The sequence below is a fragment of the Chamaea fasciata genome, unplaced genomic scaffold, assembly GCF_029207755.1.
Source record: "Chamaea fasciata isolate MVZ Bird 193981 ecotype frontalis unplaced genomic scaffold, bChaFas1.0.hap1 SCAF_7, whole genome shotgun sequence".
NCBI lineage: Eukaryota > Metazoa > Chordata > Aves > Passeriformes > Sylviidae > Chamaea > Chamaea fasciata.
The window spans coordinates 17,948,491-17,976,332 of record NW_027094092.1 but is presented as its reverse complement, the minus strand read 5'-3'; the positions used below and the strand labels follow the sequence as shown (position 1 = coordinate 17,976,332).

General features: G+C 42.9%; 1 protein-coding gene across 1 annotated transcript; it reads left to right on the top strand.

Moving 5' to 3' along the window:
- On the top strand, nucleotides 1-27,356 carry PHRF1 (PHD and ring finger domains 1). Its single transcript, XM_066187789.1, has 18 exons — nucleotides 1-92; nucleotides 5,851-6,046; nucleotides 6,380-6,490; nucleotides 8,016-8,248; nucleotides 9,194-9,277; nucleotides 10,250-10,371; nucleotides 12,036-12,133; nucleotides 12,680-12,852; nucleotides 14,325-14,454; nucleotides 14,738-14,877; nucleotides 15,704-15,891; nucleotides 16,651-16,770; nucleotides 18,644-18,798; nucleotides 19,659-22,451; nucleotides 23,136-23,212; nucleotides 23,751-24,011; nucleotides 25,077-25,205; nucleotides 26,393-27,356. The coding sequence occupies exons 2-18, from the start codon at nucleotides 5,956-5,958 to the stop codon at nucleotides 26,525-26,527; spliced, it is 5,040 nt and encodes a 1,679-aa protein (XP_066043886.1). The 5' UTR covers nucleotides 1-92; nucleotides 5,851-5,955; the 3' UTR covers nucleotides 26,528-27,356.
- The last annotated feature ends 486 nt before the right edge of the window (nucleotides 27,357-27,842 follow it).

The window sequence follows — 27,842 nt, the reverse complement described above, 5'->3', positions numbered from 1 at the left end:
CGCTTCCGGGGGAGCGGCGGCCGTGGGGTCCTGGATTGGAGCGAGCGCCGGGCTGCTCCTGACCGGGATGTGAGCGCCGGGGCTGCTCCTCGGTGAGTGCCCGGGGCGGGCGGGCGGCGGACGGGGCCTGCGCGGGCGGGTGCGTGGGGAGGCCGGGCTGTGGGAGTTGGCGGAGCGGCCGCCTCCCGCCCGGCGGGCTGCCCCGGTCCTTTAGTGTCGCTCCTATAAACGGCAACGACGACAGCATATTTATTGGGTTGTTTTCCGACGGGAGACGCCTCGGCGGAAGGGCAGCCCCGAGGCGGGCAGTCCCCGGGTGCTCCCGGGATTCCCGTGTTGGCGTCCCGCGGGATGCAGAAGGGCCGAGCCGGCTCGGGAGCGCCTCGGCTTGGGAGCCATCCAGGTGCCTTTGCTGAGGGAAAGACCTAAATAAATGTACTAAGTACGTGTATAAATATAGTAAGGGTACTAAACAAGTCCCTAAATGTTTCCGGCGTGTTGTGTCCGCGCCTCTCCCCTTTCCCCACTCCCTCTTCCCAGGCATTCCCGCTGTTTGTGGTGCACACACGGGTGTTGGAGAAGTTATCTGCTATTTCGGCCAGCTCGGCCCATAAGTACAAATGAGGAGCTGCCTGCAGTGTGGCTTTTTTAAATCGTGTATTAGCTTAACACAAGGCCACGTTTAGGCCTAAAAACTTTCCCTTGAGGGGCCTGCTGAGGGACGGGGAGGTTCTGAGTTGTGTCGCTGGTGCCTTCCCTCGGCCGCCCCACCTTTGGCGGCAGTGGCGTGGGTGGGATTTTTGGAGTTTCACTTGCTGGTTTCCCTGCAGGTTGTTGCCACGTAGTGTGTTTCAGGGTTGTCTGTTGTGTTATTTCCTTTCCTGTAGGTCTCCCTCCGTAGGGCTGTGCGCAGAATATAAAAGTGTGTGAGGTTTTCGTTTGGGTTTTCCTGTTTGTTTGGGTTTGTCGGATTTTGTTGTGGTTTTTTCTTTTCCCACAGTCATGGCCATAAACAGCAGGAGAAGCTGTAGCTAAAAATGGGACTGGTGTGAAAGACTGATGCTGAAAGGGAACTCGCTAGTAAGGGTGACTCTTCCTAGGAAAAGAAGCCTGTGAAGAAAGAGGAGGATGTGCAGAGTTGGAGAGTAGTTAATTGGGAGCTGGAAGCAGAGCCAGGGGCTGCAAGGAATTGGAGGCTGGGAATTCCATAGTGCTTGGCTGCTGCTTTGAATATAGAGCTACAAAATGCTCGGTTGCTCCTCTGGGTAGGATGCTGTACTTTCAAAGTGTTTTTGCGAACCCTGTGTGTTGCATTGTTTGCATTACAAGCTCCCCAAAGAGTGCAGTGTCAGCTCCTGAGGAAGCTTTGGTGGACAGTTTTCATCCTGGAATTCAGGGTGGCTGAATTTAGGGCAGGGCTAGGATGGGTGGCAGATAAGCACTTCCTTATCTACCCCAGGATTAATTTTCTGTGACTTATCTATTAAGTTCTCAGGTGCTTCCACTTAAATTATTGCATAGGCAGTTCTGAGAGTGGTATTTAAGAGTTAAATTTTTTTTGGTAATTTAAACAGGGATCTAAATTTGGATTTAGGGGACTTTTTTAAACCTCCCTGTGCATGCTAGTTTGGCGGTGCACGACTCTGGGCTGTAGGAGTGTCTTGTTAATCTGAATTATTTCCCTGCCAAGTTGTCTTTATTTACCTTTGGAATGTGGTGATGGCAGATAGTAGTCGCACCATAACCGGATTTTTTCCAGCTGGGTACAACAATGATTTTGACAACTCTTATTTTCTTTTCGTTGAATGTAACATATGAAATTGGAAACAAAGTTAAATTATTTCTGATGTGTGAGACATTGCTTTTCTGGAGAGAACTGAGTTATTTTGTTGATTGGGGGGAAAAAAACAAAACCAAGAAAAAACACAATCAAACCCCCTCCCCCCCAATGAAGCAGATGTGCCATTGAGAACTTAAAGCCCATATGTTTGAAAATTTAGTAAGCTTAAATCTAGTTATAAGTGGTCTTTAGAACATGATGGCTTGGTAGTGGCCCATGAAATTAGATCAGCATTCAAAACCACCCTGTGAGAAAATTCTTCGAGAAACCTTTCTTCGCCTGTGAATAATCCTGAGTGTTACCCAAGCAGTTGAAAGTAAATGCCTTCTGTAGTAGCCCTTCTGTTTCTAAAAAATGTAGGAACTACATAAGAAGTTGGTGGAGAAGGAGATGGGCTGGTGCTAGGAGGGAAAGGGCCCGTGGCTGGGAGAGGCACTGGCTGTTGTAGCAGCTCTGTGGGCTTTGTGTCAGGTGAGATGGAGCTCCAGTGTCCTGCAGACTGTGCCTCCCGTGCTTGCCTTCTCACTGGAACATACTCAAAGCACATTAAAATACTGATTTGTGGTAATGCATAAGGACTTGAGTTCAAAAAACTCAATGTTTGTTGAAGTGCTTGTTTGATAAACACTTGTTCTGGAGGAAGCACCTAATCTTCTCTGTTGTTGAAGCCAACAGAAAGCCCTGTTGCTAATACAGCTTGAAGAAAGGATTTGTGATTGCTCTTTGATTGTACTGTTAAAATGACTTGAGGCATTTCTGTGTAAAAATGTAATCTGTCTTAACAGCAAAGCTCGGGCTTACAGCTTGTCCTGCAGCAGAGCCTGTGCTGCCATAAGGACACAGCAAACCTGGTTTGGCCTCACTGAGGCTGTGTTTTGGGGAAGGAAAGCTGAGGCGACTGAAAGCGCTGGTGCGAGTGGAGTGATCAGACACCTGCCATGCACTCGTTGCTTCTGTGGTTTAATGTTTGTTTGGGGTATTTTAAATGAGAATTTGAAAACAGAAGGGTGTTAAGGAGGAGGACAGTGCCTGTCTGTGACCAAGCTTGTGTGCAAGGTGTAATCTGGACACTGGATAGATGTGCTGTGCGAGCGGGTGATGCACCTGCCTATCTGAAGTGGAACTGAAGTGGGGTTTGCTGTAAGCATCAGTGCCATGAGTGGAAGAGTACAGAACAAGGGATCTCTGGCCAAGTCACCCTGCATTTGGGTTCCATCCTAAATTCACCTGAATAGACTTACAAAGTGGGGTGCAGCAGGAAGGATTGGGGTGTGTGAGAGCTGCTTGCAGCTGAAGGGCTGTATGGAGAGTACTGCACACCATGGGATTTTCCAAGTGACCAAGCAGTGAGGGGTTGGGTACAGCCACAAGGGCATGTCCTTCACACCCCCAAAACTAAAAGCAGCTGTAGTTGCCTGAGTCAAATGGCCTTGAGGGATAACTGGTTGCTTTTTAGGGATCTGGCCTTTTGTGTTACAGAAGTGCAGAGTTAAGGTCTGCCTTGGAGGAATTACTGCCATCACCTCCTTAACCAAACTTCTTGGTTAATATAGTAATAAAAATGCTTTCCATCTATTTTGTATTTGCTAGTTCCGGCTCGGGGTGTTAGAAAAATTCTGATGTGGTAAGTGCTGGAGAAAATGGGGCTTTTGCACAGGTGGGTGAACTCTCTGAAGTGTATCATGAATGTGTTTGTGTTTCAGAGTGGCAATTTGTTTGAAATGTCTCCCATGAAAAAACCCCAACAACCTGGAAATGCTGCTTATTGTTCTTGAAAAATAGAAGGAGCCTCTCTCACTAGGTGTATAGTCAACTATGGTTTCCCTCTTTTTTTCTTAAGAGCAGCTGCCTGGTTTGGAAAAGGTTGTTTGTAAAGTAATATTTGTGATGTGCTTAGAAATCTCAAATTCACTTCATCTCTTCATTGCTTGGTTTCTCCTTGTGAGTTTCCAGCTATCCACAAAGGAGACTTTTTTTTTTTTTTTTCTGACTGGATTTGAAGACTTGATTGTTTGCTGCAATACCAGATTTTCTTTTAACTCAGAGTTTTGCCTGTGAGCAAAGTACAAGCTTGCATTTGCAGCATAAATATGTCAGTTTAGATTGTCAAGTCACAAGTGCTGATTTGTTCGCCTCTGTGCCTAAAGGATAGCTTTCCATGGGGTAGCAAGGCAAAAATATCACGGGCAGTTGTTTTATTCCACTACAGTGAAGAAATGCGTGCTGTTTGGAAATGCAGCTAAGTGTATGCTGGTCAGAACTGTGGCTTGTAGGAATCTACTTTTTGAAACAAAGATCTCTTCCGCCCTGTGCTTACTGCTTTGCTTTAAGGAAGACTGGAGAGTAGGGAAACAAAGGTAATGGCCATAGTGAAGTGGAGGCTTATCCATAGTTTTTACTTGCCATGTCTTTGGTTGGCCTCCATCATCCTCAGTGGCTCCGGAGGGCTGTGGCTGGCTGGGTGTGGCAGTGACAGGTCAGCAGGAACCCGCTCTGTTCCCACAAGGTGCCCATGGAGAAGTTGCCCAGGTTCTGCACAGCATCCAAATTCACGGATGGACCACGTGCCTGCCACTGCTGGGGGACTGGTGCTGCCAGTCCTTCCCTTTGTGTGTCCTGCCTGTCACTTCTCCACGCATTTTGCACTGCTGTAGCTAACTGAGGTTTTGGGAGGATATTATATAATTGAGTTTCAGTGTGAATAATTCATACCTACACACTGCTGAAACTTGAAAAATTCCAGGTGTTCCTTCCTATTTTTTCAGTTGCATCATGGAGTGACTGGCTTTTGATGAGTCTGTGTATTTTCAGCCAACAGAAATTGGTTTTAAACAGTTTTTTAAACACTCCTGTTAACAGGCACAAATTTAGCTAAAAATGTCAACCTCTCTTTAGGCAAGATTCTTACTGAAGTTAGGAGAAATCTTTACAAGAACTTAGTTGTGTTGAAGCTCGATCTTCTTTCTATTTAGTTTGTTGGGGTTTTTTTTTCCCCCTGAGCACTGAAGACTCCATTTGTTGTTTGGTCTACTTTAGTATAACCTATGTTTTTAAGGCTCTCTTAAAAAGAGAGCTGTGCTATGTGGCTTAAAGAGGGAGTGTGCAAGCAAAGGTACAGATCAAGAGCACTTGAATAAAACATAATGTTTTGTTCCAAAAAATCTCCTAATATGCAAGATGTGTAATTGGGAGCAGGGGAGTGGGAGAAGAGCACCTGATTGAAACTTCTTTACCACACTTATAAAAGAATCCTTTTTTTTTCATTTTGAGACATGACACCTAGCTTTAAGTGTCTTTTAATTATATATTTTCATAACTTGCTTATAGAAGCTTGCCAGGGGTCTGTCTGCCGTAATGCTGTGTAGCATTATGTGTTAAAAGCTCTGATTTAATTGTCATTATGAATTTGGATCATGCAACATCTCCCAGTATCTGTCAGTTTTACTGCCAGTCTGTGCTGATGCACAGCAATTAATGTGATTGCATTAATATGTACTAAATCAGGTCTTATCTTTTGCATGGAGTAATGGTTGGGGGGGGTCTTCAACTTCTCTATTTCATGGCAGAGCTGTGCAAAGGCTTCTTTTTTTTTTTTTTTTTTTTAAATAAAGGACCTAAACTACATAATCTTTGTTCTTCTTTTCAGTCAGGCAAGATGGAGTATTTTGGTTTAAAACACGTGTTGTCGTCCTGTTAGGCTTTGTTCAAAGGGCCTCTGGTCCCTTCAGTTTTGCAGTGAATTGCTGGTCCATGGGATGGTTTTAGTGTTTGTAGGTTTTCTGTTGCTATTTTCAGTGGGGAGTTCTGGTTATACCTTTTGCTGTCATCCAGGAGCCCAAGGCAAAGCTGAATGTCTCACCTGCACTGATTTTCACAAGCAGCTGGTTTCATGCAGCTCAGCAGGGCTGTGAAACCTCATGGAGCAGCAGCTGTAACCACCTCTGAACTGAGACTGGGAAAGCTGCTCAGAGAGCAACGTGTAGGACAGCAGTGTCCCTTCTCTCACTCAGGTCTCTGCAGATGCGTGGGATGCTCCGTGCCAGCTTGGTGCCTGCCCTGCTGCTGTAGGTGCCTCCCTGAGCTGTGCCACCCTGCAGGGATTCCGATGTCCCGCCATGGATGAGGACAGCCAGGATGAGCTGATCAACAAGAACGCTGCTCTGGGAAAGGGCAAAAGGCAATGTCTCGCGCTCCTCAGCGAAACAGGTAAGGGCAGCCTCTCTGCATGGGCTCCTTTCTGCTTCCAGGCTGCAGAACCTATTGGTTTACCCTTAAAGGGCTGGTAAAGATGTGTTTGTGGCCATTTGTCACCTTTTTCCTGACAGTTTTTTTGTTTTGCTTCACTTCATAGTTTGCATGTACCACCAGAGTGCTGGCATGCTTCCCTGGAGTTTCTCCAGATGGGCAGCTTTGATACCATTGCAGAAACCTAGGAGTTCACTTTATCCATAATGGCATGATTATGGGCTCTGGTACCTGTTCTGCATGCCTGTCTGTATCAAATAGCTATTTCCTCTACTCTTCCTTTCTCTTTTTAAGAAAGCAATGGTGGAAATAGCTGGGATTCAGAAGATGATACTGGTAGTGAAGAGGAAGGGAATGACACTGAGGAAGAGGACAAGGAAGAAAGTGAAGATGAAGAATTAGAAGGTAAGGTCTGTTCATGTGTCTTAACAGGCATTTTTAATAACTGAGGAAGAGTGAGATGAAATCTGTTCCTCCAGAAACCAACAGTGAAATGTAAATCCCCAGATGCTGCTGTTTCAGGCTGATGCCAAAACCCTACAGCAATAAACAAACAAGTAATAGTGCCCAATTTTGGAGCTTTTAAAGCATTTGCATGTTTGAAGACTGTCTGCTAACCAAAGCAGAGGAATTGCAGTCAGCAGGAGTGAACTCTGCCCCATTCCTCCAGCATGAGGAGGAAAAAAAGTCAAAGTTGCAGCAATGGCTCAGGTTGTTTTTTCACTTACGGAAAGCATGTTTGTTAGTTTGCTTTGGCATGGGGCTCTAAAGTGAATGTTGTGATGGGGAATTCTGGAAATAAATTATTGCTGTAATACCTAGGGAGGATGGAAGAAGACTAATTTTTCTTTGAAAAAGGAGTGTGGATTTGAATAAAGGAGTGTAATTTGAATTTGTTAATTTTACTGAAAACATACTCTGAAGATACATGTGCTTCTGAAACTGCTATGCTCAAATTCATATTTGGATAGACAAAAATAGATTTTTATCAGATCTAAAGCTTATTGGGAAGGCAAGAGCAGAGCACAGTTTTCCAAGTTACTAGTTAGTCTGGTTTGAACACAGACTAAAAAAATTGATGCCAGATGCCAAAAAGCTTTATTAGTGCATCCTTCAGAGTATACTCTGTTATGTCCAGACAGGAGAATTCAGTAGAAAAGACAAGGGCCCCATTCTCATTTAAAAAAAAAAAAAAAAAAAAAAAAAAAAAGGCAGCCCAACAACAACTCCCCCCAGTCTTCCCTCAAAGTGAGTAGGGTTTTAGGTACTTTTTGTTGCTTCTTGAAAATATCAGCTTAATTCACAGGTTTTAGGGAACAGCTAACACGTCTTTGTATTTTGTACTGAAAATAAAAATACCTTTCAACAATGTGTGCTGAGAGTTTAATGTTACTCAAAACCAAGCTTCTTTAAGCGGTCTCTAAGGCACTTAGATCCCTTGGCTCACAAAATCATATTTTACTGGTGAAATCTTTCATTTGCTGTTCTGCAGTAGAGTGTGTTGCTGCTGCTTTTCCTCTGGAATGTCTCTTAGAAAAACAGAAGTTGGGTACATGGTAACTTTATTGTGACTTTATTTTTTAACTTTATTGTTCAGTGGTAGCCTGGCGTATCTTAACTGTCTTGTTTAGATAATCTTTTGCTTTTCTGGTGTCTGTGCTTTTAATCTCTTGCAAGACTACTCACATTATCAGGCTTTATTTTTCACCAGAGTAATCCATTGCTTTTTAGTGAAGGGATTTAGAAAGCAAGAAAACAGCAAAAATTATTGCCTTCAACTGGGCAGGCTGTGCTTGACCCCTGCAGCCTCATAAAATAAGCTTACTTGGAATTTTCTGTGAACCGGAGCTCTGTCCTGCCCACCCCCTCTGCCCTCATTGCTGGAGCCCTGCAGCACACACAAGCTGGTTTTTATCTCTTGCTTCTTAAGATTGCGAAGATGATGATGAAGAGGAGGAAGAGGAGGAAGAAAGTGAGGCCACTGTGGAAGGAATGACTGATTCTTTGAAATCAGAGCCACACTTGAATGGAGTGAGCATCTCCTCTGATGAGGATGGTGAGAACTGCCCCATTTGCCTCAACACATTTAGGGATCAGGCTGTTGGGACTCCTGAGAACTGCTCCCATTACTTCTGCTTGGACTGCATCATGGAGTGGTCTAAGGTGAGCTGTTTTGTCTGTGATGTCCTTTGGCCTTCTGGTGTGCTTTGCTCTATCCCCTGTGATCATGCTGTTGTGCTGTAATGAGAACAAAACACTGTAATATTGATATTTGCTTTCTTAAGCTTTTTTAAACAGACTTAGGTTACTGCTCTGTTTGGCAGGATTCATGTTTGAAGTTCAGATCTGATTTTTTCTGTCCTCTGCAAGCTGTTAGGTCACAAGCGTGTTTGTAGGCACCTGCAGTTCTTCCGATTTTTAAAGCTGAGATACTAATTTTTCTCTCTGCTTGGATATATGTATATATATATATATATATGTTTCTCTGTGTATCTGTCTTTATCTTTTCTTGAATTCTGTATTGTGACCATTGGATTGGGATCTGTTGCAACCCTGAACATCTAAACATAGAAAAGATGTAAAAGAATACTGACAATCAGCAGCTTGCTCTGAATTCACTTTTCAGTCAGAGTTCCTTGCCACCTGGGTAGCTCCCACAGTTGTAATCCAGGGTGAGAATTACAACTAAACTTAGTGCATGCAGCAGTAGCAGGGATGATTAAATTTTTTAAAAAGCAAATAAATCGCTCTTACTGAATATATTTCTAGTTGCTCATTTGTCCAAAGGAAAGTAAATGCCTTAAAACATGAGCACTATTTCAAGGCTGTGTTTGGAAGAACTTTGATGTGCTTTGGCAATTGAGTAGTAATTAAATTGCTTCAGTAAAATAAATGCTTCTCTACAAGTGCATTTTTCCTCTGATAGAACAGGTTGTTTGTAAACCAGATAAGTCAGTTTTAAGTACTTAAAATGTCAAGATCAATAGCTGTTAAAATGAATACTACATTAATTTAATGCTTATTACATTAAAAATTTAAGATTTCTTTTTAAAAATTGAATAAAGTGATGCACTTATTAACTGCATTGGTAATTTTTTTTTTTCCTAGAATGCGAACTCCTGTCCAGTGGATCGAATCCTCTTTAATTACATTAACATTCGGGCACATTTTGGTGGTAAAATCTTAAAAAAGGTAAGCCTTTTACTGGAGAAAACAAACAGGCCATTTGGCACAAAACTGTTATTCAAGAGTTTACACTTCTAGGGTGTTTATGTCATACTTGCTATCTGAATGAATTACTTCTTTCCTATTTTGATTTTGCCTTTTAAGGAGCTGTGACAATTTTTCTTCTTCCTTAACCTTACTTCCTGCAATACTGTGTTGTGGCATCATTTGTGGTGGCAGAAAAAAGGATGGTTTTTGTAACTGCCTGTTTTGTATAATGGACATTTGGCTGAAATCTGTTCTGTGTGGATAAGCCTGTACACATGTGGAAAGTGCCCTGCATTCTTCAACTGCTGTTCTAGGATGAATAGGAATAATCTAGATTATCCATCTCTTCGTAGGAATGCTGTGTAGCAGTTAGGTTTTGAAGGGGAGAGAGGCGCAAGGCAGTAGGAGTGCCCTGAAAGGCACTGCTTGAGTGTGCTGGTAGTTGCTCACAAAAGAACATTGCAGAGTTGTCATTGCTCTTAATTGCTGTCAGAAAGATGTTGGTTTCCAGGGAGCATTTAGTGGTTTGATGCTTTGTTTTCATAAACTGATGGTTTATTATTGTTTGCATTTTAACAGAAGTGAGAATTGACGCTGCAGTAATACAGCGGTCAATGAAATTTGCACTCTTCTTTAGTCTCATTTTTGACATCTTTTTTTTTGGTTGACTACTTTTGATCTTATTTTTGGTTTTGTTTTTTGGATTTTTGTTTTGCCTATTCTTAAAATGCAGTTTTCTATAGTCATTGGTGTCTGACAGTAGACAGCTTAAGTAGATGCTGTCAGACATTTGATCCTGCCCTAGATGAATGAAACAAGTGAAGGTTCTGGTGTGGAACAGCCATTTTGATTCTTTCGAAACTAGATTTTGCTGCAGGTACTACCGCTAGTGTGATGATGCATTTTAGAAAGTGCCGCATTCTGTATAAACTGAATCCCTGTTCTATTTAGATTCCTGTTGAGAACACGAAAACTCAGGGTACTGATGGAGAGGATGATCCAACCTTCTGTGAGGTGTGTGGCAGAAGTGACCGTGAGGATCGCCTGCTGCTCTGCGACGGCTGTGATGCAGGGTAAGAGGCTGAAATGAATGGAGCACCTGCATGGTTGCACATAGCTGCAGTTTGCTCCACAGGCACTGTCTGGTTTGCGGGCTGCCCCTTGCTGCTCTTTTCAGGCTCATCATGTGGCCAGCCATGTATCCATGTGTTGTAGTGCAGACATCCATCCCCATGATGTGATGGATCCTTTTGTTGTCATTTAGCAACGTATATGTGGAGAGTCCTGCACACATCAAGGCTGCAGGCCACGAAACAGATGTCTGTGCCTTCAAGTGATGAAGGTATTTGTGTTCATCCATGCAACATCTGAGTGTATGAGGGGTGGAACCTTACATCCTTTTTATCTCCTTGAGGAGAGTATGCATGACCTGTCCCAAGTGACTGGCCATTAGTGCTGTGCAGGAGAAGTGCCTAAGATTCACAGTTTTGTGAAATGTTGAGGATTTTCTTTACAGTCACAGCTCTTAAATGATTCTCCTGCTCTTGCTTACTTCTGTCTCTGCCCCCTCCTTGATTAATAAAATGAATGTTTAGGTAGAGTCATGAATATCTTTGAACACAACTTTGGCCCTACAGTTTTCTGCTAGAATTTAAAGCCCTTGGGCTGCTTAATCAGTCTTCCAGCATTGTCAGTTTGAAGATGTCAAAAGTTACCCACTGAACAAAGAGAGATGCTAGCAATGAGTATGTAAAATAAACTTTAAAAAATTACTTCTAGCAAGCTAACTAGACTAAAATAAACTTTCAAAAATTACTTCTAGCAAGCTAACTAGACGTGTGGTAAGTCTAGTTTTTCCTTTGTGTTCTGTGTCCATATACACTGTCCATACACACATATACACTGATTCACCTTCTGGGAAAAAGACAAAATCAGAAACGCTAAAGATTGTTAAGAGTATCATCAGAACACTGAGTTTAAAATATTAAGCCAAAACAGTGTTTCATAGATCTTACCTGAAGTCTCATCTTTAAGTTCTTTCTGACTTTCCATAAACCTGTCTCAGCTAGAGTAGTGCTTCAGATTTTACTTCATGATCTCCCAACATTACTATAATTTTTTAAAATGTATTGTTATTTCTAGTTTGATACAGTTGTTTGATTTTTGTTTTCTTTTCCCAAAGTAAGTTCTTTATATATGCTTGATTTCTAGAGTTAGCACTTCTGGGAGCAGATCCTGAAATTAGAACTTGCAGTCTTTACTAGCTCTCCATGGTTGAGATTAACTTGAGAAAAATGTAGAATAGCTTGCTTCAAATGCTCATAAGTATTAGTGCTGTTAATATTGTGTTGGTTCTCAGTACGTTGGTGTTGTTTCCTGATTTCTTGTCTCCCCAGCACCTCTGTACTTCTCCTGCCACCATCAGTTTTGGCTCTGCACATTTCTTGCAGTTCAGGTTCAAATGGCAAGTGATTCACCACACATTGAGGGGAAAATGCTCGGTTTTCTGAGATCTTTTTCAGCCTTAAGTGATGAAAATACCATCTAGAACTTAAGACCCTTGTATAACTACCAGGTAGCATTGTTTCTCTGCAGATTGGTAGAAGTGGATGCATAAACCATCGTTTCAGGCTTAATGAAATGAGTCTGCCTTATGTAGCATTGGGTAGAGGTAAAATGCTGTCTTCCCTTGGTAAGGGGCATATTGTTTGATTTTCTTTTTTTTTTTTCCCTCAAGGTATCACATGGAATGCCTTAATCCTCCTCTGAGTGAAGTCCCTGTAGATGAATGGTTCTGCCCTGCCTGTGCCCCCATGGGTGCCAATGGTGCGGCAGGTAAGGATTTCCTGGTGGCCAGTCAAAGCAAATATTTTTCTCCCAAGTTAGATAATGCAAATCATGTGGTGTTCTGAAGACATGTTTAACCTCCTGGTTTATCTGTTTCAAATAATTGTTTTGATAAGCATTCTCTCTTGAACCTTAAGATTAGACTTGAACTCTTGACTGGTGAGAGGATCTTGTTTATGAAGATTTTCATCTGCAGTTACAACCTGTGGAGCTGCTTCTTGTAAGCATCCTTTAACCTTTCCAAGGCAATCCCAGCACCCCACAGACTGTGCTGTGTTACATTGGAAAGAATTTATTAGTGTCCTGACCTCAGATTGCCAAGGTAGCAGCAATTTCTGTTACCTAGAACAGTGTTACACTGTGTAGCAGTCTGAAGCAATGGCTCTCTGCTCATTTCCTATCCGGAGGGTAATGGCTGCCTGCGGAGGTGGTTGACCTAAAAAAGGGAATGCTGATTTTTCTTTTCTTGTCTGAATTTGTTTGAATTGTTTCACCTGTAGAAAGACAAGTAACCTCAGCCTGTTGTCGTTCAAGATGCAGACCATGTCAGTGAGGAAGAGGTGGCTGCCCTCATGGCCGATGTTGTCCCCACCACCAGTAGGCTCCGCCCTCACGTCCGAACGCGCGCCATAGCCAGGACGCGGCAGAGCGAGCGCGTCCGCGCCACGGTGAACAGGAACCGCATAACAACGGCACAGCAAATTCGGGTATCCACGGGGGTTTCTGAGGGAGCCTCTGCAAAACCCTGGGGAGGAGTTACTGAAACAAGTCCCCATTTCAGTAGCTCAGCTGTCTGTGCTGACTCTCCATAGCACAGTGGTTAGTAGTTGAGGAGCGCTTTTAATCTGAAACATACAACATGTGCAAATGGAGTACTGCACGTGACCAAGGTGCTCTATTTTGAAATGCTGCAGGAACTTCCTCTCTTAACCTGAATTTTTATCATCCCTGGTGTGAGCAAAATTATATTTTTATTCCTAGTGGCTATTAATACAGAGTTTGCACACCACTTCTCATTTTTTAGCATGTTTATTTGACAGTTGTTTTTTTCTTTTGTCCTCCTACCTCCTTGCCCATAGCAGTAGAACATGTTGACTGCCCTCAGCCCAACTGAAGAGAAAAGTTTTCAAGGTTTCTTTATTTGTGAAAATCAGTCTCTTGTCGGAAGAGGAAAAAACCAGATATTAGTGTCCTCAACAATGTGGCCACATGAGTTCAAACACATTAACAGTACTAGAGAATCTGTACAGGAGAGTATCCCAAATACACAGGGTCTCTCTCTTACTGTGTTAAGTATAGTTTGAGACAGCTGTCATGAACGAAGATCCAACTCACCTTAAGTTTTATGACATTTTCCTTTGATTTAAGGACTTCCCAGAGTGCTTTAGTAGTTGTTAAATTCATTGTCCTCCATAATGGAGATGGTTTTATTTGACTGCCAAACCTCACTGTCTCCAAACTCAGATGTTTCAATTTTAACTTTAGAAGAATTAGTAAAATAGAAAAGGTTGATGAATTATTTGATGCATTGTTGTTAATCAGTTACAACTGAGTAGTCAGGGCTGTATGTTGAAAAAAGATAAAGGGAGGAGAGTATTGTTTGAAGTGAAAGACTCTGCAAGGTAACTGTTGTTATTTTTCTTTCTTTTCCTATTTGCTGTTTTAAAAATCTTGTGGAGTCGTCTCCTTTGGGTGAGAGGGTTGGTGCCTGGGGACTTGAGTATTCCATGGTAGTGTAATCCTGGGAACCCAGCACTTCCCATTCAAGAACCTGTTCCTAGCTCCACTTTTCAATGTGCAGGGATGATTACAAACTTTATCTAGAATGACACTGTTATTTATTGCCTTTGTCTCTGAACAGAAGTGCATCTTATTTTGGCTCATACTTTGAGCTGACTGAAGCATAATTCCACTGGTTGAGGGAGCATAAATTGTTGTCCTCCAAGAACAGTGAGAAGCTGGGAGTGTGCATGTAACTCTGAGGGAGACTGAAGAACAAGGTCCTTAATATGCCAGTCAGTAGATTTAAAAAGTGACATATTTGCTTAACTGGCAGCTTGGTGCGGTGAGGGGTTTCTTCATTGGAATCTCAAATCTATTTTTTTATCAAATGCTTTTATAAGTAAATGTTGCTGAGCTTTAGGTGCCTGTGTTGTGTAACTTCTAATCCTCCCCACAGCACGTGCCAGGGTACCTCATGTCCTCTCTTCTGGATGAAACAATTGAGGCAGTTGTAGCAGGCCTGAACACAGCCGTCTACCAGCGTCCTGTGGCACCACGCGCTCCTACCAGGCAGAAGAGGAAAACTGGTAAGGACATCAGGCACTTTTAGGGAAGCCTGAATGCTGTACATCAGCTGTGTGCTGCCTCACCTGTGCAGCTGTGGAGGTATCCCGCGTGCATTTCTTCTTTCCCCATGCCACCTCTGCCCAGAAGTGTCGTGAAGATTTTTTTTTAATGAATCCTTGTCACTTTTTCTGATCCACTGTTGGTGGTGCTCTGAGCTGCTTTGTGTGTCATGGGGGGACAAAAAGGAGAGTACAGTGTGAAATACAATGCCAGCACTAAGATCGTTGGTTTTTGTCCCATCAGGAAGGCGGAAGAAAGTAGGAGGCAAAAAAAGAACTCAGACAAAATCTGCTGCTGGGAAGAAGAGTTCAGGGGCACAGCTGAAGAGACGCAAGCGTCTGACAAAGAAGAGAAGGGGAAAAAAGACAAGAGTAAGGTCACATGTGAGTGAGTTTCTGCCAGTCAGCATCTGCCGTTTTCAGCCCTCTGTAAAATCACTATAATGTGATTCAGTCGGAAGAAATGCCACCTTACAATCATAGCAGGCACCTTTCTTTCTGGTGGGAGTCTGTTCAGGATGTGTCTAGAGTACTCCAGAAAGATGCTGTATGTGAAAGTTAATTGCAACTTCCAGACAGGCTTGCTGGCTTTGCTGACAATTCCTGTTACCTGGACTGTAGGGATCAGGTTGTAAAGTCCTGCAGGCTTTGTGTTCTGCCTTCCCATTCAGCTGTAGTTTTTACTTGGTACTGATGCAAGCTCAGTTAAAATTGACAGCACTGATTCTTTTTAATAGGTTGGGAGTGTTTGTGGCTGTGTTGTTGCAAATCCAGTTTATCAGCTGTAAGAGCTCTCAAAATTCCTTTCAGTTGTGGGTAGTGTTGTCTTGTAAATTACTCTGCACAATACTCTGCACCAGCTTGATTCTTTTTATCAGCTTCTTCAGCTAGAGTCTACATCTTAGGGTTAGAACTCTAGTATTTAATAAGGAACCAACAAATTTGAATTGACATTATTAGAGATCTTTAGAAGCTTAATTTATCTGTTCACTTATATCTGATACATGCAGTCTGTTTGAAGTGACATACAGGCCATAGTTGCAAGTTTCATAAATGCTTTAAAACAAACATAGACAATAAATGCACACCACTTGTGCTGCTGATGGTAGTAAGCTAATGACTGTACACAGCCTAAGTGAAGAATTTGGGGCTTCAAACACAATTTTACCTGCCCTAACATACAAATAACCTAATCTCTTTGTCTGTGCAGGGGAAAAAGGAGGTCACTACTCGCTCCCGTATTGCAAGAACCCTTGGTCTCAGTAAACCTGTGCGTGGGGCCTCACTTCCTTCCATGTCCAAACCAACGGAGCCCTCCCTTGGGCTGATGAGAGCAGATATTGGTGCAGCTTCTCTCTCTGTGTTTGGAGATCCATATGAGTTAGATCCTTATGAAAGGTGAGAGATCTCTGGATTGTGATCAGGGACCTGGTGATTTAATAAATGTGGCGTTGTGTGTACATGCAGCTCCATGGAGAGTATGAATCTCACATCTGAAGGCAGCTATGGGTACACAGCACATAATGGCCTGTTGCTTCTTTCCTTCTGGGCAGAGTTGCTAAATTTGTAAGGAATCAGCCTCCTCTAGTGTTTTTCTGAAATAATCAGCCTCGTGAAAACTTTCAGTAAGATCTGTGGGGCTTTTGAAAGGTTAGAATCTGAAGGAGTCTAGTCCCTTGTTTTTTATCGATTTATTTTAAGTGAAGACAGCTGACATACTTGGTATACAGTAAACACAAAGTTAAATGGATCACTGGAATTTTCCATGGTTTTCCTTTTCTTGTCTTCATTTTCCAAACACTTCAAATTCAGGAGAAATCTTCCTATGCCTTAGTTCATGTCACTCATGAACTTCTGGTGAGGGGGCATCTGAAATTATTGTTGGTGAAATTTAGTTTTCCGTTGAATACTTCTTTAAAAGAAAATTGTCCATTTAACATTTTAAATGTGAAAATATACGTTTGAGTCTCTGCTGTTTGAATCAAGCTGTTGTATTTAGGCAGAACAGAAAACAAGTATATTGCAGAAATGTTTTTTGATATATCATAATAAAACATGATGCTCTCTAACCATATCTGTCATAGCAGTATCATCTTTTTGATGTGAAAAACATTTCAGACAATGTCAGGATTCATGTGTGTGTATGTTTTATCACAGTAATGAAGAGGTTCCAGCAAATCCAGATTCGCCAGTGAGTGCCAAAAGGAGAGTTCTCTCCCAGTCAGCACTGAGGTCTCACCGTCCTGTAGCTAGACCCATTTCTGTGGGACTTCCTGGGTAAAAATCCATTGTTACTTTATTATTCTTAGTTGTCTTATGACCCTAACAAAAGAGTAAACCTGGTGATCATCCTTGTTTAACCCTTTTCTTACCCTGTCTTCTAACAAGTGCATGTGTGTGTATACATGCATGCCTGCACAGGTGTAGACAAATAATCACAACAATTTGTGCAAGAATTCTTTTTTTTATATTGAACACATACACTCACTCTTTTGTCATACCTTTAATATTTCTGTTGAAACTTAAAATCAGTATTTCCACCCTAATCTGACACTTCTTCCCTTGTTTTGTGACTATTCAGTAACTCCATTAGTATGTTTTAAATCCCCATCTCATTAACCTTTAAAAAACCACTCGCTTCTTCAAGAGGGCTGAGGAATCCAATTGCACATCCTGAGGAGGTGAGGGCTGTACCCACCTCACCCAGTTCTGCTGCTGTTTGCTGGAGCTCAGAAAATTGTGGAAAAGCTTTGTTTGATCCTGCATTTTAACAATTGCTTTACTATCTTTGTGTTGCAAGCCTGCCCAGGCCAGGGAGCCCTAGCTGCCTCCCACTGGCAGGCACAGTGAATTTTCAGGATTGAAGGGTAGGATACAGAGAATCAGGAGCGTGATGAGAAGAAAAGGCATGAGGAAAGTCACTGAGGCAGGTAACAACAGAGTCGCAGAAAACTGCAACGCTGAGGGAGCTGAAGAGAAATGAAGGGAGCTCAGCTTAAGTGGTTAAATGTGTGAAAACTTTATACAGCTGTGCTCTAATGCATCTGACTTATGGTGAAGGTTGGTTTCTCATTATTAAGGTAGTCTATTTCTATGATAGCTTGGATTATTTGTCCACCTTTCCCATTTCAATCTTGAAGGGACCCTTTCAGGAAGCTTTCCATGTCCTCAGAGTTATTTGAGTACCATATTGGTTAGAAGTAGAGCTGTTTAGGTGATACTCAGCTCTTCTAAAGGCTCCATTGGTCTGAGCTACACTGAGTTTCCTGGTCTGGTCTTAGCAGCTGATTCCTTTAGGAATCCCATTTTGTCTCTCTGTTGTATGTTACTACAGGTGTTTTGGTGTACATTATGTGAATAAGGTTTGGTTTGTTGTCATACAGAAATGAAATGTAGCTCCCTCAAAGAGTTGGGTCCCTTTGAAAGTTTGTTTTTAGCAAATTCAAATGAAGCAACCCCCCAGATCCCATCAACTCAAAAGCAAATAATGAAAAACTAAAATCCCAAACACCAGAAACACCTTATCAGTCCATATTTCAAGAACTGAGAATTTAAACCATCTTTCATAAGATTGAGCAAAGCATGAAGGGGAGTGTTTGTGCTGTCCCACGTGTGGGAGCATTGCAGTTGTTTTTCAGTGTAATTTCTCTATGCCATGCTCTTAGCTACCCCTACCTGTGGGCACCTTGTGGTTAAACACTGGTTCAAGCTCTGTCTTTTTTTTTAGATACAAGTGGAGGACTGAGGAATACATTTGTGTTTGTGATTTAGTGGGGGTAAGAGAGGCAGCTAGGATAGAAATATCTCTGAAGTGGTAATCAGTGGTTTATCCTACAAAAATGCATTTTAAATGCACTGGAAAGTTAGGATGTACAACATAGTGAGCACCAGTATTTGCTAACCAAAAGTCTCAGGTAATGATTACTTTCTTATTTTGTGTTATTCCTGTGGGAGGTCAATAAAAACTTCACCTCTTGTTTGTCTGAGAAAGATGGGGAGTGAATGACTCTAGTGAAGCCAAAACTACAAGTGAACTTCCCTGGCTGACCTCTGTTTATGCCCTTGACTTTGGTTTCTTTTTAATGTAATGTGTGTGTATAGAACAAGTGCTGTAAGAGTAAAGGAAATGTAACCCCTCTGAAACATGCAGAAGCAGTGTGCCTGCCTTGAGTCCTGATCAAGAAGCAGAAGCTGCTCCTGTGCCTGATCTGTTGGGGAGTATCCTGTCTGGACAGAGCCTTCTCATGATGAGCAGTTCAGATGTGGTCATCAACAGAGATGGTTCACTGACAGCAAAGAAGGAAGGTAAGGACTTGGCACCTCATGGTGCTGTTTGCCTCTTTGTTTCATCCACATCTGCCCTGATCCTACAGGCTATATAGTTTTAAGCTTAGGGATACTCTTACTGAGCACTGAAATATGTGGGATAGATTTGGAAGCTGCCAACAGTAATCTGTTTTATAAGATGGATGTTCTGAAGTAGTGTTGCTTGTCTGTGTTTAAATGCAGACCTGAGGTGTTACTGGAGGATTTTAGCTTTAACACATAGTTTTCTTCTTTCAAAAGAGTTGCACAGTGGTTTCATGCTTTGCTTTGTTATAAAAAATGTAGGACTGGATAAACCAGGGTTATCTTAGTACCCGGTTTTTCTGCCATGTGTCATGCATTGCTGCCATGCCAGTGATCTGTACTTCAGTTTGAAGAGCAAGGTGAAGGACCTTGGCAAGAAATTTCTTTGCAAAAGCAGAGCTCTAAATATGTGCTATCATCTCCAGCTGTGTCTTCCCTTGGCATGGCATCACTTGAAAAGAATCTATTAAAATTGAAACTTAGAGCTTTATTCTTAAAATAAGTGCCTCTGACATCCTCTGTTATAGTCGTTCCTGTCAATCAGCTAGTACAGGATGATAAGCACTGATCAGGTGATACCTACAGAACAGAATCATTTGTTTCCTAAACGTTAGTGTTTGTCTCAAAGATGTGGTTGTCCGGCACTAAACTCTTGAGTATCTGACCAAAGGAACTATTGGATTTCCTTATTACCATGTGGCATGTCTGCAAACCACAGTGGAACTTAAAATAATTAGCTTAGTAGTTCTGTTAACATTGAGAGAAAATGTCTGGATAGGTCCTGAAAAGCTGAATTGTCTGTTTGTGTGCCATAGCTCCATTTAACAGAAAATCAGTGAGTGACTCGAGAGTGGAGGATGGTTCAGGGCACAGCACCCACCCGAGTACAGCGCTCTCAGGGACCACAGCAAGCAGCTCCGTGGCCAGACCTTCCCTTTCCTCAGGGCTGAGTACTCGCTCCAGACCCTGCTCCTCAGGCTTGTTCTCCTCACCTCCATCCTCAGTGAGCAGGAGTGAGTCCGCAGCAAGCCTTGCACAGACTGCACCCGAAAAGACAACTGTAAAATCAGAATATTCAATGACACCCAAGTCTGTCCAGACTCCGAATACAGCCACCTTGAGCAGGCATGGCTCAAAGTTGGATGAATTGCCCAGATTTAATGGAAAATCTAAAAGCTTCGTACTCACTGGTTCGTCTTCAAAGCCCCTGAACTGTAACTTGAATTCTGGCTCAAAAGCTGTAACTGTGAGGCAGCCAGTAAAACCACCTTCCCAGAGAATTGACATCTTTGAGCTTCCCAGGATACCAAAGATTAAAAAAGAAACCAGCAACAAGCAGATGGAGCTGGAACCTGCAGGAAGCCAAAGCTGTAATATCCCCAGCTCCTGTATAACCCAGCTGACTGGCAAAGAGAGCACTAATCAGCCAGGAAGGGGTAGCAGGGTGGAAAGTCAGAAGTCAAATTCCAAGGAACCACAGCAACAGACACGTCCAAGTGGGATGTCATTCTCCACCCATGCTGGCAGCTATAGCGGTTCATCGCTGCTGGCAACGTCGAGGGGCAAAGGCCCGGGCTCTTTTGAGAGTTTTAAAATCAATATTCCCGGGAACACAGGCCATCCCAGCAGGCTGGCTAACCCAGGATTTTGTAATACCTTCCGCCCTGTGGACAGTGAAGTGCAGCAGAAGGAGAGTCCTTCGCCTCTTTTCTCAGTAAAGAAAAAACAGGTCAAAAGTGAAATCTATGATCCCTTTGAGCCAACAGGATCGGACTCAAGTTCAGCAAACAGCAGTCCTGAAAGGCTTGGCTCAGGGATCCCACTGACTAACATCACCAGGACTATTTCCATTGAAAATCCAAAAGTTCAGACATTTCAAACTGTCCGTCGTTTCACCCCTTACAGGGTAGAAAATATATTTGAGTCTGGGACGGACTCTGACCTGCCATCTGGTACCACAGAGTCTCGTGATGACGTGACAGTAGCAAGCAGGATTGTAGAACAGATCTCTGATACAGAGGAACGAGACAATGTGGATGAGGCAGATGTCGTAAGCAGTCCTTGCACTTCGTCTGCTGTTAAGGAAATTTCTAATACAAAATGTTTAAAGGAGGAAAGCAGAGAAGGACCTAATGTGTTCTTTAATGCTGAGGAATTGATTAGACCTAGTATTAATGTGAAAGTAGAACCAGATAGTCCCTCAAAGAGTGATGGGCAGCAGAAAGTCCAAAAGATAGAACAAGTAGAGAGGCGATCACGTTCCAGATCCTGTTCAAACTCCAGCTCCCGAAGCAAGAAAAAGATGAAAAGGAAAAAAGCACTTGCCAAAGAGCATAAGAGATCACGTTCAGGGTCAAGAGATAGAGCACATTCAAGGGACCGAAGCTCCAGATCTACCTCTTGTTCAGGTGGGGAAGAGCACAGCAAAACACACACCTTAAAATCCAAGAGCAGGAGGTCTTCTACTGACCGTTCTAGCAGTCACGAACGATCTAAAAAAAAGAGGACGAAGGATAAAACCAAGGACAAAAAGGCAAAATCTTCTTGGTCTAGGGAGAGAAGGAAATCTAGGTCACGTTCAGGTAGTCCTGGAAGTACTTCTGATTTTTATGAAAATAGGAAAAAGAAAAGACGGTCTCGCTCAAGATCAAGGCGGAGGGACCGCTCCCGGTCAAACAGCACTGAGAGGACTAAAAGGCGGAAGCACAGGAGGGACAAAAGCTATGAGAGGTATGATAAAGAAAGTAGTTTGAAGTCAAGGGACAGAAAGAGATCGAGATCCAGATCTCGGGAGAGGAGAAAGTGGAGATCTCGGTCTCGGTCTGCATCTCGCTCTCGGGAGCACAAAAGCAGCAAATCAAAGGAAAAAAGACTGCGATCCCGATCACGTTCCAAAGAAAGGAAACACAGGTCAAAAGAGACCTTGCCTCCTCCTGCTCCAGAAAAGGATCAAAAGCCTCCAGTTGAAAACGTGACCAGGTGTCTGGAGCAACCCTATTCTCTGAAACAAGAGCCGAAAGAGGAGCTAGTGCTAGAAGGGCTTTCCATAACCATCCAACCAAATGTCAAACTTGAGGAAATAGAGACTGAGACCCCAGTTCAGATGAGAGAGGTCCAAGAAACTGTAAAGGTAGAGTCCATCTGTCAGGAAGTGAGCAGTGAATCTGCATTTCCTGCACCAGAGATCACAAACATTTGTGTCCCAATTGGCGATTTGGATTCTTTTGCTGAAACGGACTTAATGAATAGTACTGATGCATCAGTGCTCAGTAGTTGTAGCAATACAAACCTAGAGATTACAGTTAAAATAGAAAATACTGCATTATGTCCATCTCTGATAGAACAACCCCCAAAGAAGGAGGTTATCATGCACGTTCCAGCTGAGGCTGCACCGATTCAAAGCTCATCCAAAATCAAAGTTGTGGATTGTGTGAGGGAGGTTAAGGAAGAGTGCCTTGTCTCAAATGAAAATACAAGTAATTTCATTAAGCCTGAACTGGAAGTGGTACCTCAGGGTCCTGCCTTGAAATCAAAAGCACCAGTGAAAAGAGTTACCTGGAATCTTCAAGAGGAGGAAAGCAGCATGTTATCTGCTGGAAAAGCTCCAAGTAAGTCTCTTTTGGAAAACAAACAGCAGTTGAAACAGGCTGTATAAGGTTTAGGGGTTTGGTGCCAGGCCAAACCTGGTTGTAGAGTAGGAGCTCTGTCGGGATGATGCTGCGGTTTGCAATCCTGAGAGCTGGCATTTTGCACTGGTTGAAATCACGAGGTGAGTTGTGTTAATGAATTGGAGAGGACATGCTGTCAGCACAGCTCAGCCAGTGGCAGCTTGCTCGCTCGTGAAGCGCGTGCAACAGCCCCATCTCTGAACTGGCACCCCATGTCCCACCCTTTCTGCACTTAACTAGAATGGTTGCTTTGCCTTCAGAATCTATGTTTCTCAAAACCAAGGAGCATGACAAGTCTCTGTAGCTCACTCCTGTGAATGCTGCTAAACCAAAGCTGCCAGAAGCAGTTTGGCTTGGGAACCTGTGCTGTTTGTGTTGACAGAGTTGCCTGTGTTGTTCTTGTTGGTTGCTCTCAACAGATAAACCTGGTAGAAAGCAATTGCTCAAGGGAACGAGAAGCTCTCTTATGAGAAGCTTTAAAATACAAATGACTGCTAAAAAAATCCTTTTATAGCTAGATTTTTGTTAGATGCTTTTAATTTTAATTTTTAAAATAGAATTTGATTTGAATCTTTGACAGATTATTTTGTTCTTAAGATATTTTCTTTTCCTTGGGATACCTAGGGATGCCATTTTACAAACTTCAGCGAGCAAAAGAAGGGGCCTGGAAAGCAGAGGACTTGAACCAAACGTTAAATCAGGTGCTGTTAAATGAGCCTCCTCCAACCAATTATATGATTCCTGAGCCTATGTTTCCTGATCTAGATTCCTCTCAGGTTGGTTCCTATTCCAGCACCCCAGTGTCGTGGAAGGCATACCATCTCATCTGTGCCCTCGTTGTGCAACACCCTCCTCTCATGGCAGTTTGCCTTCCTCTGCGTGTGGTACATTTCATGTAGCCCGTACACCTCAGCAATCCTCCAGTCGTTTAATCTCTCAGGTGCTCCCTACAATGGAAGAAATGTATTATCTTTGATTTCTGCTCTGCACATGCAGCTTCTGCTTTCAGCAGTGGCTTGCAGAATGGTGGTGCTGCCTTGAGAAGCTGTGAGCTTCTTCCTGACTGTGATCAAGCTGTAAATGTTGGCTTGGTAGCCTTGGTCTGAGCCATCAGTCTGTGGTGTCCACCAGTTAGTTAAAAGGGGATTGGGGCTGATGGATAAAAGATGCTCAGAAAATCCTGCTCTGATGTTGTGTGTTGTCAGCACAAGCATTTATGGAGTGGTGTCTGTTTCACAGGTATACTGTCAGAACATCCCTCTGGCGCCAGCTCTGCCCTCCAGCCTGCCCCCCTACGCCCCGGTGAGCCAGCCCACGGTTCAGTTCATCATGCAGGGAAGTCTTCCAGCTCTTGGCTGCATGGCAGGACAGAGCCTCACCCCAGAGCCGGGCAGCCTGGCGTCAGCGTCTGAGCCAGGAATCCAAGCTGCTTCTGTTGGAAGTGCGGAGGAGAAGATCAAAGCACCCAAACCTTCAGTGGATAAAACAAAAAATGAGGAAGTAAGTGAATGCGTAAAGCTAAGGAGCTGTTTATTTGAACGTTTTTGTTTGAGGGATTCTCTGTACTGTATTTTCCCAACCCTGCTGGTTTTGGTGACTGACTGTGCTAACCCAGGAGCAGCAGGCAGTCCTCTCTTTGAATTTGTTTGGGATTTATTCCATTTGAGGAAATGGATTGGTTTCTATTGGTTCATCACAATAGGACAGAGAGGAATTAAAACATCTGAACTACATTCTTAAAGTTCTGAAACTTTCTTGCATGAATACTTGGAAGAGAACTTCCAGAAACCACTATGTCCAAGTTTCTCTAAACATCTGGTTTTCTCGTTTCCCCTCCAGCTTTGAAATTAATGTCAATTCTCATAACAGTCCTATAAAGAGGTAGGAGTATATCTTGTTGCTTATCAGCACTGAAAATGCAGGGATAGTAAAACACTTTGGAGATCTTTCAGTGCAAGTCCCTTGCTGCTGAGTTTTGGGTTTGCTGCAGAGACCATCTGCTCTAGGCACAGTGGATGCTAACACAAAAGCTTCTTAGCCCATTATTTTGCTTTGTACCATAAAACGAAACAGTAAGATGCATTTCCCGCTGAGCCTCCATTAATGAGCAACAGTTTTTATGAACTTGTTTTGGTCACACCCGTAATCATTACTTCATAGGTAGCTCTGCAATTTTCAGATTGTCTTTAGAGCTGTCTGAAGCTTTATATTCGTAGTTGTCGTTTGCTGCTTTTAGAATCTGATGCCTTTTGTTGGCTGTGTGTTTACTTCAGAGCTGTTGGAAGGGAAGGAGGAGATCAAAATCAGGAAGCCCACGTTGTAGTCACTTGCTTAAAACACATTCTTTAAGACACAGAATAAACGTTACATAAAGCAAGGGCTCCTCATAGTGGAAACTGATATTTGTTTCAAGACAGTAGTTGACAGTTATCACTTTGAGGTGATTACTTGGGTTGCTGAAATTGTGAAATGGGAGTTTTCATTGTTTGAGCATTTCTAAGAAAAACAGATTCAGAAACCATTCCCAAGACAGCACAAGGTAATGGACTTCTCTTTCCTGTGCAGTACATGAAGAAGCTTCACATGCAAGAAAGGGCTGTGGAAGAAGTGAAACTTGCCATCAAACCTTTCTACCAGAAGAGGGAGATTACAAAGGAGGAGTACAAGAGCATCCTTCGGAAAGCAGTGCAAAAGGTGAGGGCCCAGTGAAAGCAAGTGGAGAGGAGGAGCTGGGCAGGTCATTACATGCATGGCAGTACTTTAGATTGCACTTGCCATTTCAGCAATTACATGCCATAACTGGGCTAGCAGATCTTTGGACCCTGACTGATACTCTGCAGTCCTGTGGTGAAGCAGTAGTTGCTTTTAGCAAGACTGATTGGTGCCGTTGATGGGAGCTGTCAGTCTGTTCCTGTTACCGGGTCCTGTTTTAGTGGACAAGAACATTGCTAAGCTTCAGTTGCCTGAGCTGAAATGTTACATGGTATCTGCCCTGGGTGAGAATGGTCAAATCCCCCTCACTAAGACCTTCAGCCAGAATTCTAGCTGTTTCTCATAAAGTGAGAAAATACTTTGTGCATTAGGTCCTTGAATATCTGTGGTGTTCCTGAACTTTGGAAGAGGGCCTTGTCATTTCACTGATACTGACGTTTGTCTCAAATCTTAGTGCCGAGTAATCATGGCTACAAAAGACACAAACATCAAGTAAATGTGTTCTTGTGAGGGGAAGTAATCCTCCTGTGGTCAAGGCAATGAATTGATACCTCAGAGAACTTTATTTTCTCCCAGCTCTGCATTCTTGCTATCACTGAGAAACTCCATCATAAATAAAAATTCCCAAGGTAACGGCTGCAATTTCACATCTTCTGTGTGACCCATATGAACCATAAGTGTTTGCAAGAGAGCTGAGAAGTGTCAGTTGCTACTGAAATCACTGTAAACTCCTCTCTGAAGAGAGACAAAGTAACTTGGGTAGGGTCTGTGCTTTCTCCCCTGTCTCAAAATGGGTTCTCAAAACTGCCAAATTCTTTTAATCTGAGCATAGCTTCCTCAAAAACATCCTAAAAATGGGATATCAACACTTCCTTGGTTACCACGTGTTGTGTAAAACTGGATGGATGGGTGGAAAAGCCTGTAGTAAAAATGAATAGCTTTGCTTTGAGTTGCCTCTGCATTCAGTTGGTGCTCCATAGATAAACTCTGGGCCATTTCTGGAATGCCTGAAGGAAAATACTGCTCTGGTCTTCGTTTCATGCTTTATGTACCCTGCTGTGAGCCTTGGGGGTCTGTGCAGGAATTTGCTCCCCTGGACAGTTTAGGGCCTCTCTGCCACTTGCCTGAGCTGCTGTCATTGACCAAGTGCCCTTTCTGATCCCCTGCAGATCTGCCACAGCAAAAGTGGAGAGATCAACCCTATGAAGGTGGCTAACCTGGTGAAGGCGTATGTGGAAAAATACAAACATATGAGGAAGCATAAGAAAACTGATGGTGAAGATACACGTGAAGTGGAAAACTGAGAGCGAGCCACAGCCAGCGTGACTTGGACTGAATTTGTCCTAGCTGTGGACACTGTGGGAATAACAGACCTGCAGTTGCATCCCGTTGTAAGCAGAGTGCAGAGAAACGAGATGATAATAGACTTCATCTATGGAACCTTCTCTTGAATTGTTTCCATATGGGAATGAATTTAGGACTTTTTTGGATAACCTACAGCTGTAGAACAAAATAACAATCAAATGCCTCAGACCAGCAGAGTAATTCAAGGGGAAACACAGAAGAGATTAATGTTTGGAACTCTCGGATTGCTGCAGTTTTCAGGGTTACTTTGATCACATTTTTGGGCTGTGCACTTGTCTTGCTGAAGTTTGAAACTGGACACCACTTTTCATACAGTATATTGAGAGCTGTATACTCTTTCCCTTGTGTTTATTTATCGAAATATGGATTGTCTGTAGAAATTTCTGATTTAATACTTGAAATGTTGTATTTTTAGCCCGTTGGCTGGTGAGCGACGCTTTAGTCACTCTGGCATTTGGGGATTGCAGAAATGAGCTAACCTTTACAAACTGACTTCAGAAACACTGCTCAACCTGTGGTGTTTATTTACATTCTGTTGGAAGTACCTGGTTAGTGAAAAAAATTAATTTTGGGGTGGGAAATTGTGTTGCACTTGTGTAAATAATGCACTGATGGCTGGTTTTGTGTCTGCCTTTCAGGAAAAAAATGAAGCAAAAAGCAAGCATTGTCAATTTTCCGTAACAAGCCCAAAGGATAAGGTTGAACTGATGTACAAAGCAGAAATGTGACAGAGTTTATAAAGTTATTTTGAATGGTTTTTGTCCTACAGCAGGTGTCATTTGTTTGTCTTGCATCTGCGCCGTGGCCTGGCTGTTCCGTGTAAACCTGCACGCTTGGCTCTTGCATAAGGAATACTCTGTGTGTGGAAGGTGGTTGGAGTTGGATTAGTGATTGTCCCTCCTCATCTGCAGGAGAACTGGTTTTCCTATGAAGAATCAACAGAGTCCAGCATATATTCTGGCTTCGTCTCAGTTGCTTTAGCAAAACTCCTTGCCTGCAGGTGCTGCAGAGCAACAGGTCTTCTAAGTGACATTCTGGAATACAGGCCCTTTAAATAGTATTCAGCACCCTTAAACCTGACTTGAATCATTCATCAAATCCTGCCAGGGAGGAGATGTTTCACAGGGAAATTGAAGAGAAAACCAGTAAGTTACAACTCAGTAACTGGCTTTCCCTTCACAGGGACTGGTTTAGAGAGTTTATTTTTTTTCAGTATTTAAACAAAACAAGCCTGTATACCACTAGTGTATGGAC

Excerpts from the sequence above, each read along its gene's own strand:
- PHRF1 (XM_066187789.1), top strand. The coding sequence starts at position 5,956 with ATGGATGAGGACAGCCAGGATGAGCTGATCAACAAGAACGCTGCTCTG. Across the intron at positions 8,249-9,193 it reads GCATCATGGAGTGGTCTAAG|AATGCGAACTCCTGTCCAGT; the intron begins GTGAGCTGTTTT and ends TTTTTTTCCTAG. Across the intron at positions 16,771-18,643 it reads ATTTCTGTGGGACTTCCTGG|AAGCAGTGTGCCTGCCTTGA; the intron begins GTAAAAATCCAT and ends TGAAACATGCAG.